At 36.3% G+C, this 13,235-nt stretch overlaps 1 protein-coding gene across 1 annotated transcript in view; it reads right to left on the reverse strand.

Annotated features, from left to right (window-relative positions):
- Positions 1-13,235, reverse strand: part of CEP120 (centrosomal protein 120) — a 65,741-nt gene that overhangs the window by 37,073 nt on the left and 15,433 nt on the right. Inside the window, exons 5-9 of the mRNA XM_090276620.1 lie at positions 11,535-11,683; positions 7,147-7,344; positions 5,089-5,316; positions 3,899-4,118; positions 2,153-2,330 (exon numbers count right to left, since the gene is read on the reverse strand). Coding sequence (XP_090132746.1) covers positions 2,153-2,330; positions 3,899-4,118; positions 5,089-5,316; positions 7,147-7,344; positions 11,535-11,683 — 973 coding nt within the window. The remainder of the gene's footprint in view (positions 1-2,152; positions 2,331-3,898; positions 4,119-5,088; positions 5,317-7,146; positions 7,345-11,534; positions 11,684-13,235) is intronic.

The following is a 13,235-nucleotide window of genomic DNA, read 5'->3' on the forward strand; positions in this document are numbered from 1 at the left end:
CTTCCTCCTCCTCCTCCTCCGTTTCTCCATGCTTCCATACTCCCGAGTTACAATCTAAAGCGGTTAACTAGATTAACGGAGGGTAGTAACTTCCTAAATTGTTTGCTGAGCTGTCTAGCAACATTTTCCCATTTCCCGGTGTTTGGTGCTGACTACCTTTGCTGACTATCTTTTCCTCTTTGATCTCCGAGGCATTTGCACTGAGCTGCAGAAACTTCACTTCCTGACTTGCAGGCATGCCAATACTGTTGACTCTGACTCAGAGACCCCCTACTTCAAAATTTAATTAAGTTGTTTTTTGCTGCTAATTATTTCCTACTCTGGTTTGAGAGTTACCAGTTTCTTTGTACCTTACAATGATTAAACAAATGGCCCCTACAGCAAAAAGGAAACACAAAAGCTAATATTAGTGCTTTCCAAGTGGGCTCCTACAAGGCTTTGCCTTCACTAAATCAACCCTGTTTCTATGCTTCTGGCCACCTATTCTAAGATCAGATTCCCTAGTACAACAGAAGAGTTAGCTCAGTAAAGGAATAGAGAGAGAAAAGACAAAAACAAACAAAAAACAGCTAAAGAATAAGTAATAATCCTATTTCTAGAAAATTTGAGATGTTATACAAACTCTGAGGAAAACTATAGCTGTGAGAAAAAACCTTTTCCTAGCCTTCAATATACAAATAAAAACAACATTTTAGCAATGACTCTCAGCCTCTAACATGAGGTAAAATGCAGAACTTAAGCTGTGATGGAAAGATTTCCATCCTACAAATTCACAATCACACTGTGCTGGGTCCCTTGGATCGTGTCCATTATTCACACCAAAGCTCGGAGGATTTTGGAAACAACTTCATAAGAAATCGAAGAACTGAAAATTAGGTGCAAGTATGAGTTGATTTATGCATCCAAAAAGTAGGTATGCTTCAAATAACAGCAGGAAGCAATGTGCAGTCTCTGACATTCCTGGGAATGGCAATCCAAGGTGACAAATTTCCTCACTCTAATCACATAAAGAACAACTTTACTACAAATGCTGCTGCTTGCTCCAAAGAAATTTCTGAGAAGAAACTAAATACTCCAGACTAAAACACATTATTATATGTATTTTCTCTCTCAGCCATAAAAGCCTATGAAAAATTACTAAAAATAAACTATTATATAAAGCCATTTAACTGAATGAAACATACATTTCAATTTTTTAAATTGGAAAGTGTGCATACATTCCACTTACAGTTCATTAAGTACAGTTTTTAGAGTCACAGCTATGAAATGTAGATTTGGGTAATATAACCTCCCACCATAATAGTTTTTACTGAAAAATCAGATATCTTCCATTATTCTGACCTGTGGCACTGTAAGGGACAAAGAAACTTGTGACTCTCAAACCAGAGTAGGAAATAATTAGCAGCAAAGAACAACTTAATTAAATCTTGAAGTATAGGGGGTCTCTGAGTCAGAGTCAACAGTATTGGCATGCCTGCAAGTCAGGAAGTGAAGTTTCTGCAGCTCAGTGCAAATGCCTCGGAGATCAAAGAGGAAAGGTAGTCAGCACCAAACACCGGGAAATGGGAAAATGTTGCTAGACAGCTCAGCAAACAATTTAGGAAATTACTACCCTCAGTTAATTTAGTTAATTGCGTTAAATTATAACTCCAGAGTTTCCAAGCATGGAGAAACAGAGGAGGAAGAGGAAGTGGGAGATGGCTACTTGCGTTAGTATAAAACCAGCCTGTTTTTTCTGTTTGCGTGTGTAAGTCTTTGCTGTGCACCCAGCTCTGCAGACCTTTGAATAAAGCCTCAGCTACTGCTAAAGCCCTGTGTCCTGGTGTTTTTTATTGTGAGCCTTTCTCACAGTACCATTTCCAGAAACACACTTTCAGTTCAAGAGTCACATTTTAAATAGGACCATTAATAAATTATTATCAATACTTACAATTATTGTACTAGAACAATTACAGCTGTTAGCGCTCATATTATCAATGCCAGCCTTGCTTAAGTTTGAAGCCACTAAGCCATAGTGTTACCCGCTTTTCATACACTAATTCAATAAATGTTGTAACTTCTTTGGTGACATTTGTTTCCCTGCAACTTCCCAAGAAGAGTAAAGGCATTTCTCCTCAGAAAAGAATACTTTGAAACAAAAATCAAATCACACCTTAATATACAGTTGACTGGAAAACCAACTTCCAAGTCATGGATACTCCTTAAGTCTATTGAAAAGCAGAAATGATGTGATGTTGCTGGGACGGCAATCTTCTGTCCTGAGGTTATTTCTGGAGCATTGGATGTAGTCACTGGCTGAGCCAGTGAGGCAGGTACAGAAGAACTGATGGCTAAAATAAACATAAAAATGTTTAAAAAAAAAATTCATTTGCTAAGTTTTTCTTAAGTTACCCAAATAATTTAAAAACTCCTTTATCTTCAAGTAAGGAATTTGACCATTTGGTTTTACAGATATATAAACTGAGGCATAAGCATCTTAAAGTGACTCGTCCCAAATTACAGCTTTCATTCCATTATAGAGCTGTGTGAAGAAAAGAGCTTACTGTTAGCACGCACTGCAACAATGGAAGCATACAGAAGTGATGCAGTTATGTGTGACAGCTGCCAGAATCCAAAAGGCAGCTGGACAGAACTTAGCATTTGAAGGGTTATATTTGAGACTTAGTGCAAATATAATTAGAATACTTTTTAAAAAGTAGTTTTGGTTAATTTAGGTATATATGACATAGTCTAATGAAAAGCTAAAACTTGAAAAGACAGCTATGTGGTCCAACCCTGTTCCAGACCAGAGATGTTCAGTGAGTGGCCCAGTCGTACAGCAGCTCAGTGACAAAGCTGTAATCACATCCACATTCCTAACTCCTCACCCACCTCTACTCCAGGTACTTACACTAAATGTAATGGTAGACCCTTATGTGATGGATGGAAAATTTTTAAAAGCCAGATAAATATGCATTCACAGACTCTCTCTTTAGGATCAAAAATGATATGAGTTTGCTATAGGAAATAATAACACCTCTAAAATTCCAATGTATTTAAGATATTCAAGAAATTACTAGTTAAAACTATCTGAAAGAAGTAGAATTTATAGAAACTTGTGTATTTATTCATACATGTTTAAACTTCGATCACCTTCAAAGTACTCTCCATTTGATGCAATACACCTAATTAAGATTTTTTTTTTCCACTGCTCAAAACAGTTATTGAACCCATCGATTTTTGAAGTCTTTTAGTGCTTCTGCCATTTTTTGTTTCACCTCTTCAACATCAGAAAAACATTTCCCTTTGAGGACTTTTTTTTATCCAGGGGGAAAAAAAATAAGTTACTTGCGGTGATATCAGATGAACAGGGAGGATGGGGCATGAAGGTCATGCCATTTTTGTTCAAAAACTGCTCAACACTCAGTGTGGTACAGGCAGGTACACTTGTAAACACATTGAAAGACTCAAAAAAATTCATTGAAGCTGAATGCAGCCTCTCACAACAGCGCCAGCTGATACACTGATACAGTCGGGTTCCTAGAACACTCACCTAGTGGGGGAAGCCTGTGCTGCAAGGGGCCTGACCTCCAGAAGATAATTCCAGGTTTTCTTGCCCCCCCCACCCCGATATAATCTTTTTTAAAAAATTATAATCTTTATTGTATTTTTCTCATAGTCTTTATTTTGAATAGACTATTTCTAGTACAAAAGTAAAAGAAAAATGTTACCATTTTTCAAGTTCTATAATAAAGTTAAGTAGATTACAACTATTTTAAATTTTTTACATTGCCACACATTACTGGTTCTTAAAAAAAATGCTATTTTTACTTAGATTCCATGAAAAGTCTCAAAATTAGATGGCTGCAGCATTTATACCTAAAATACTATATCTGTAAAAAAAAAAAAAAAAACTTACCCTTTGGATTTGGATTCAGTTTTGTGTCCTTATCATACTGTAAGCTTTCCACTTCACTTTCTGTTGCGTCATCTTTCGTTGGAGGTGACTGGTCGTGAGGTATAACAGGGGACACACTTGGTGATTTTGGCTCAGTGACTTTCTCCTTTATGGGGGTTAGAACTCTCTTCTTTGAATGCTGTGGCTCATGTTCATTCTGGGTTTTTAATTCAATTAAAGACTAAAAACAATTTTAAAATAAAGTACAATTTGCAAAGAACTTTCCTTCATAATTAAGCAAAAAAACTTGATGTTGTTTTTTAAAAAATAAAAGCTTCCTTTCCCAGTCTGGATAGTCCTAGTCTATTTTTCTTCATAATTTGCAAATTTTCTTATAGCATCTAGGACCAGAAAAAGGAAGATGAAGAGGAAGGAAATAGATCCAGAGCTAAGTACCAAAATGTATCCTAATGGGTAAGAGGGAACACTGGATAAAAGAAGTCAAGCATAGGTATCCCTGGGAATGGTTATTCCTATCAAGGCCTATATTCCTTTAAAAGAATACGCACACCAGATGTCTAGTATCATTTTCTTCCTCTCCTTTGGTCTACTACCCTCTAAAAATACATACATATATATTTCTTAAACTCTCACTTCAGGTTTCCTATCTGTGATCATCAACTATGTAAAGATCAGTTCTTTAAAAGAACAGGATGCTGAGGCTGATTTGGGGATACAATATATACAATAATAAACCATGTATGTTCAAATAAATGCCCATCTCTGTTGCCTGAACAGTATGGGGACTATAAAGAGCCAGTGAACCAAGAAGCTTATCTTATTCAGGTGAGTCAACCCAAAAAAATACCATTAATGCAGATTCCCAGAAACTAGGTCTAAAAATGACCTCTTTCACTGGCGCTTTTCTGCCATATCACTGACATGGTGAGGGCAGGGGAATGGTTTCCACTACATGAGAAGACTGTATCCGAAAGCTCTGGACAGTTACTTATAAACCACAGCAGTGGAAGCCACAGCGCTTTTCAGAAACAGCTTTTCAGAGAGGAGGTATCATATAAGGTAGGCTATGATAAGGAGTAATAAATAATAAACACTTCCTTATGCTAGGTAACTCTTCCAAAGTTCAATTTCTGTGAAGAATCGTGAGCAAAACTGGAGAAGCTGCAGTGGGGGAGCGGTTCACTACTTGCCTGTGCGTCTATGCCTTCTCTCTGCAGAGCCACAGATACCCCCACAGTTGGGGCCAGCTCCACAGGAATAGGTGCAAGCTTTTGTTTGGCTCGGTTTGGAGGGTCAAGGGTAAAAGCACCCTCAACTGTGACTGGCTGCTGGTTGATTTCTGTACTACCCTTTTTCAGTAATCCTGTTAAGGGTATTTCTGTACTTCCAAGTGACTGGTCTCCACAGCAGAGATGGATCTAATATGAAAGGAAAAATCCAGACAGGGTTTTAAATTTTCTTCTTTCTCCTAAACACAAACTTAAAAGTTACAAAACTTAACAAAATTATCTTACTGACCTGCAGCGACTAATAGATTCTCATGTGATTGTTAAAACTGCTGATTAGACACAAAGTTTAGCAAGAACTCATTAAGAAAGCTATTACTTCTTTTTTCATTTTTTTTCTTTCAGTACTGTATAGATATATTGTGCACCCTTTTTTCCCCGTCTCTTTGGTGAGCTATGGTTACTTTAATATTTTACTATGCTATTTTACATATGCAAATTATATCATGTACATGAATTTAAATAGAAAACAAGTATCTCAACATATTTTTCTATTTCCAGTTCAACATGAACTTAAACACAGCTCTAAAAAAATTAGTAGACCTAGCTATATTTAGAAGTTAAAGTACCTCAAATAATCGTGTTTCATTCACCCATAAAATAACTTGAGTGTTTCCTTCTCTTTTCTTGCTTTTTATTTATAAAACAAGTGCTTAACAGTAGAAGGTAACAGAGAATACTGCTGGGATGAAAAGTACTGTTAATCACTGAGAGCTCATCAAAACTCAACATTCCCACTGTTTGCAATAAAAACAAAAAGGAAATTCCAAGTATGTACCTGCTATGTAACTATTTTTTTCCCTTACTATATGGAAGCTTTGGCAAACTTAGCATTCATATAAACAATAAGCAATCACAACACAAAATATTTTTAGTTCTAACATCAGCAATTACCTGTAATTTAGTCTTAATGTTATTAGGTGTGATGATTATAATGGGCTGGAGAAAAGGAATTTTTATTACTTAAATGTCCTTGAGAATCAAACAAGTCAGTACTTTAGGTAAGAATTGATGTATCAGCTATAGAATAAAATTAAATATGCTTTTCTCTGCATCTTATCATTTCACATAGCCTTCAGCGTTCTGTTTCTTGGATTGAGCAGAACCACCTCTAAAATTTAGTTCTACTCAAATTCCCTAATGCCTCTTTTCATCTCCCACCCCAAACACAAGCTTGATCACTTCACTATGAATAAATAACTAACCCTAGAGATGACTACACCATTTCAGACTAATTTATTGTAATAAAAATGGAACAGTAATTTTCACTAGGTAAGGTTCACTTTAGAGACCATTTTGAATTTAGTTTACAAAAAATACTCATTCAAGGGCAGGTTTTAGAAAGTTACGTTCTCCCTTTGCTTTAAAAAAAAATTATTAGTGACAAGGGAAGGGAGGGAAAAAGAGACTGAGGGAAACATCGATATGAGAGAGAAACATCAATCTGTTGGTTGCCTCTCACACATGCCCCAACCTGGAGACTGAACCTGTAACGCAGACATGCTTCCTGACTGGGAATCTAACCGGCGACCCTTCGCTTTGTGGGATGACGCCCAACCAACTGAGCCTGATAGGTCACAGGGCTCTCTTTGCTTTTAACAGTGATGAGGAATATAAATTATGAACTCTAAAGTGGGATTTGTGTGCCCACAGCTAACTATCTATCTCCACCAACAGTAACAGAATCTTTCCTGTGCTCACAGCTTTAAGATCCAGATATAATTTTTTATTACAAAGGAATGATAACTGACATACCTCTCTTCACAATTACTAGGAAGGAGGTATATCTCTTCCAACTCTGAAGTAACTACATGCTAACTTTACAAATCAGGATAATTCCTAAAAACTTAAAAAGATCTGGCAGAATAATGAGCTCTACTACTGAAATAAGATGATTTAGGTATCTCTCTAATGCTTTAAAAAGTCATCTCCAATAAAAAAACAATTCTCAGCAGTACTTACCTGTAGTTTAGACTGGTGAGCCAGGTAAACACGAAGGATATCTATACTGCTTCGTATTCGAACAGACGCTCTCTCTGGCTCAAAGTTTGGGTGGATCAAATCATTGAAGGGTTCATTTGTAACATCGTTTCCCAGTAAAGAATAGTAAAAGAAAAACTCAGGCTGTCTTTCTGGAAGTTTCATGGTACATGGAATTAACTAAACATTTAAGAAGAAACAAACAAAAAAGACAACATATGATTTCACTTATATGTGGAATCTAAAAAACAAACAAGCAAAACAGAAACAAAATTCATAGATAGAACAAATTGATGGTTGCCAGATGGGAGGGGTGTCCAGGGGACAGATGAAAAAGGTGAAGGGATTAAGAAGGATAAATTGGCAGTCATAAAAATATTAATGGGGGTGAAAAGTATAGCACAGGATGTGGTCAATATAACAACGTATGGTGTCAGACAGGTACTAGACCTATTTTGCAGTAACATAAGTATCTAAACACTATGTTGTACACCTATAGCTAATCTAATATTTCGTGTCAACTGTAATTTTAAAATAAAAATTAAAGCAATATAAAAATAATGTTTAAAAAATTTCAGACACAGGAAAGTACATAAACTGTAAGGCCAGAGCTCAATGCATTTGCACAAAGTAAACACATCTGTGGGACTAGCACTCACATCAAAAAAATAAAATACTGCCCATAAATAAATAAACGGCACACAGCAAATACTCAATAAGGTTATTTTACATAAAGTATATTATTACATAGTTATTACTTTAATCCTATACTTTTAAATCTATTTGTTTAAGTGTAGATTTTAAGCATGTAGATTTTTATATTTTGAGAGGTAGCACCTATACACCTACAGTGTTAACACAAATACTGGAGTAAACCACCAACCCCACCCCATCAATGGCTTGCTGTGAAATCACAGACAAATTACTTAATCATTCTGTGCCTCCATTACTTTTAGGGTGGTTGGAAGGATTAAAAGAGGTAATATATTATTTAATTCTATAACATTGCCTTGTGCATAGTTCGCTGCTACGTGAATGGGAAAATGTTTGAGGAAAAAAATATAATACCCTTAACAATGATGATTTCAGAAAAGTTTAATTAGTAGAGACATTTTCTTTTACTTTCTTCCATTAACAGAAAGCAACAAAAATTTTAAGAAATAAAGATGGCCCTTATATATTTCATACTGTATTTAATTCTAAGTTCTTCCCACTAAGAGAAGAGATTATTTTAAAAATCCTTTTTTACCTGAATTGAGACACTCCTTTTTTTTACCCTTTACCTTTTAATATTTAAGGAAAGAAGGAAGCAAGATTATTATCACCCAGTCTTGCTACTCTGAACTCATTCCTCCATTATTCTATAACTCTATAGTATCATGTTCTAAGTCACTGATGATTTGCATCTGAAAGGGTATGCTTATTTATTAGTAATTATTTTTCACATACTCTTTGTCTAGCTTGAGAAGAAAAAACAAAATGGCTAATTTTTTAAATCTTGTCTGTAAAGAATGTAAAAAGTAAATACTAAGCAGTACTCAGGGATGAATAAACAATTAGAGTTCATTTTTTTGTGTTTTTAAAAATTATTGTAAAATACACATAACAGAACATTAACCATTTTAACTATTAAAAAGTGTACAATTCACTAACATTAAGTTGTTTAAAATGTTGCGCAACCTTCACCACCATCTAGTTCCAGGAGTTTTTCATCACCCCAAGCAGAAACACCATAGCTGTTAAGCAGTCATTCCCCATTCCCCACTTTCTCCAGCCCCTGGAAACCACAAATCTCATTTTTTTCCTCCATGAGTTGCCAGTTCTAGATATTTTCTATAAATGGAATTATACGATATATGGTCTTTTAAGTCTAGCTTCTTTATTTCACTCAGCATATTTTCAACAATCATCCATGCTGTAACATCTATCAGTACTTGATTCCTTTTATAGTTGAATAATATTCTACTGTATGTATATACATTTTATTTATCCATTCATCCACTGATAAACATCTAGGTTGTTTCTATCTTTTGGATATTGTGAATAGTGCTGTTATGAACATTTATGTACAAGTTTTTATTTGACTGCTTTTAATTCTTTTGATATATACCTAGGAGTAAAATTGCTGGATCATGTGGTGATTTTGTTTAACGTTCTGAGGAACCTATTTGGCTTAATTTTTTAAAAAGACTTTATTTATTTATTTTCAGAGAGGGGAAGAGACGGAGAAAGAGGCGGGGAGAAACACTGATCAGTTGCCTTTCACACGCCCCCAACTGGGGACCTGGTCTTCAACCCTGGCATGTGCCCTGACTATGAATAGAATTGGTGGCCTTTCGGGTTTGGGGACTACGCCCAACCCACTGAGCCACACCAGTTAGGGCTTGGGTTAATTTTTAATAGAGATAGCAAATAGCTTGCCAGACATAAATCTGCTAGGAAAAAAAAAAAGTGATTTGTCCCAATAAGTCACCTTGTATTATCAAAAAACTATATTAGCTATAGTGTGGATTCAATAGGTCAGTTACCTCCAACAAGCTTTTACACACAGATGTAGCCTCACAGATACAAACTATATACGAGTCACTTTAGTTATTATTATATTATCTCCCTCATACACATTTGCAAACTGGTAGTATCACCACTATATAACTGAGAAAATTCACGCCTCAGCCAGGTAAAGAAAGTTGCCTAAGCTAAAGAAACTCTAAGTAGTGAGAATGAGATTCCAATGCAACTCCATCTCACTACAAACCCCGTAAGAGACAAAAGAGCAAAATATGGGAATAAAAAAATGTGAAAAGTAATCATTTGGTCAGAAATATGTAGGCCATTTACTGGGAATAAAACCTTCCTAAGGCTAGGTTTTCTCATTTTTAAAATGAAAATAATTCCCTAAAGGGGTGGTAAGATCAAATGCAGCATATGCAAAGTAGTCGACACAAGGCCTGCTTCACAGAACATAACACGAAGTAAATGATGGTAAATATTAACAGTTATGCCTCCCTAAAATAGTAAAAATAAAGCAGCAATTTAAAATGCTTTGCATACATCTTGTAACACAGTAAAAATACAGTAGACTTGTTGTCTATTGGATGTTCTGATGTGGTTAATGAAACGATAGTGGACATGGCTTCCCCCCAATCACAGTGGCATATTATGCTGGGACAATCCACAAGCAGAGAAGAAAAATAAGAAAATTATTTTTGGGAAAGAAATTATTTTTGGGGAAAGACAAAAGCACATATATAATGTCAAAGAGGAAATGACAGCATGAAATTATGAGAAAGGGTCAAGTTCAAAGAACAGTACTTATAATAAAAGTGCTTTATGCAGTGGGAATAAACTGTGTGACAAAGTTAAACATATTTCCTGAGAAAAATCTTTACCTGATAAACCTTACAAGTCAGATAAATATATGGTCACTTATTCCTTTCACTCATGAATCTGGACTACGTGGAATTTTGTACCTCCCAGAAAGTAAATAATTTCATAAAAATTTTAGTCATAAGCCATAGTTTCTGTTTTTGAAAATATTAATTTATTTTAGCTGCTATAGAACATAATTAAAAAAGAAAAAAAATGGACTGGATCCCTAGACGGACAATGGATGGAGTAACAGCTAATTTTGTGTTGAGCCATTTTGGGGAGGTCATTTGATCTGGGCCCCAAGCATCCCTGCACAGCTTCGCTGACTGTGCCAGGACTGCGAGGCCCTGACCACTCTCACCCAGGCCATTTCCTAGGGTTGTTATGCAGCAGGTAGCTTTGGGCTAAGGTAACATGTCTTCCGGAAAAGACCAGGGATGCTTATAATAAAAGTGGTGTATTGCCCAAGTTCTATGTTACTCAGCTGTGATGCAAACTCACTGTGATGCTCTGTGTCACCTCCATGGGACTGAGGGACATATACTGATATTCATGTTGCTTACTGTGCTACATGAAAGAAACAGTAACAGGCGAATTGACCAGCTTGTAAATACCAGACCCAACAGCTGTTAAGCTATGACTGAGACCAAGTGCTCCCAACACTGCACATGCACATTTCTGCAAAATGTAAGGTATTCAGTACTTTGAAAAAATCCTTTCATACCAGTCCTTACACTGCCACACAGTGGGAAACAATGCTTATTGATAGTCTTCCTTCTAAATCCTGAGACTGAGTTTATTCTCTTACTGTCAAGATCATCACAATTTATTCTTTTCTTAAAGCCAAAATCCTTTCCGACATGAAAGAAAGTAGTTTTCTAATTTATTTTTAAAAACTAAAGTCAACTTGCAAATCTTTTTAGAAACTGAAAGGCAGATTTAGAAAATAAAGTTCAATTTTCAAGTTCTTTCTGAATCACTAACCTGAGGGAAAGTCTCACCTGCTCCAACTGGGTGGCAAATGCTATGGTCACTGACATAATGAAGAAGTCAGCACAGCACTCTGCCGGCCCGATCTGATGGTAGCCTCCTTCCTCATTCAGCACTGCCACAATGTCCTTGGGGCCAAGTCCAGAGAGGCTGGCAGGTACTTGATGAAGAAAAATAAGTAAGCCACATTGTAGTTTGCCATTAAAAGATTTTAAAAGCTGGTCAAACATTTTTATTTGCTTGGGAGTTTTCATGGACACATTTAATATCTCAGTGAGGTCTTCATTGATTTTTATATAAAACCACCATTTCCTATCTGCACATGAAGTCATACTTTGAAATAAGGTAACATTTTTAAGACTTCAATTTAATAAACCACAGAGAAAAGGCATCCCAGGTTTTCTAAAGGAAGTGAATATAAACTGGGAAGTGAAAAGTAAGCAAAATTTGGCTAAAAAGAAAAAGGTGAATGAGGGAGTGAAAAAGTGTTCTAGGCAGAAGGAACACTATGTACAAAGACTCAGAAGAAGAGAAAACGTGCGGTTACAGACTGACGTGCTGGATCATAGAGGGAGGACTGACAGAGAAAGTCGGCCTGGAGGGATAAGCAGAGGTGTATCATTGTCTTCTTCAATACCATGTTACAACAACTGGATAGTTTTCTAAGAATAAGAGAGCATCATGAAACAATTTTGAGACAAGAACTGATATAAGCAAATAGACTTCAGTATGAAGAGAAGAAAGAGGGACAAGGTTTTCCCAACTGATGAAGGGAGAAAGCAAAACTACACACAACTGAAATAACAGACAATATTCAGTGTTAGGGAGAGTGCAGTAAAGTGAGCACTCTCTATGTTGGTAGGTCTAGACTAGTAGATAACCTTTTGAAGGGTAATATCGCAGAGTTTATCAAAGTTTTATACATGTATACCCCGTGAACAAGCAATCATTCCTGATTCTTTCAGGAGTTAACCCTGAAGAAATAAATTTATTAAAGCAATGACTATAAATTGCATAATGATTAAGAGCACAGACACCAGAATCACACAGACCAAGGTTCCAATCCCAGTTCTTCCATTCACTGGTTGTACAGAAAAACTATGATCTCCTTTACACTCCCTTTTTTCTCCAAAGCTTTTAGTGTTAAGATAAAATTAAACAATGAAAGTACTTAGGACAGTGTCTGACAATTAAGCACTTGAATAAAGGTAGCCATTAAATACTAAGGTCAGCAGAGCTTAGAAGTCAAAATAATTGCGACTGGTCTCTCACTGTCAGGAAGGGGAGGTACAGGTATGGGAGGGGAGAACACTAGGATAAATCTTGTGGTACAGGACTGAATGGATTGAAGGTGTCTATGTTAATGCATGCTGTTCAATAAATGTAGAGATAATAAAGAAAAATAAAAGAGATACAACGGTATGTATGTATATATAGCTATGTGTGGATATATAGGATGGGGCAAAAGGAGGTTTACAGTTCTTTGTATGGAAAATCGTCGGCAGCCGTCCGTCTCGAGAGACGATGGTGTAGCTTCTTAAGAGTCTATATGCACCGCCGAGAATGGTTGTGCAGTCCAACTCGGGAGTGACACGGTATCTGTCTCCTCCCGTGTTGAATCGACATCTTGCTATGACGCTGGAGTGTACTCTCCAGTGAAGCTGAAGCTACAGAGCCTGGGCAGGGTGATATGGAGGGTCTGCTGTTGCCCA

This window comes from Furipterus horrens, unplaced genomic scaffold, assembly GCF_987537825.1.
Source record: "Furipterus horrens unplaced genomic scaffold, mFurHor1.1.pri manual_scaffold_5, whole genome shotgun sequence".
Lineage (NCBI taxonomy): Eukaryota > Metazoa > Chordata > Mammalia > Chiroptera > Furipteridae > Furipterus > Furipterus horrens.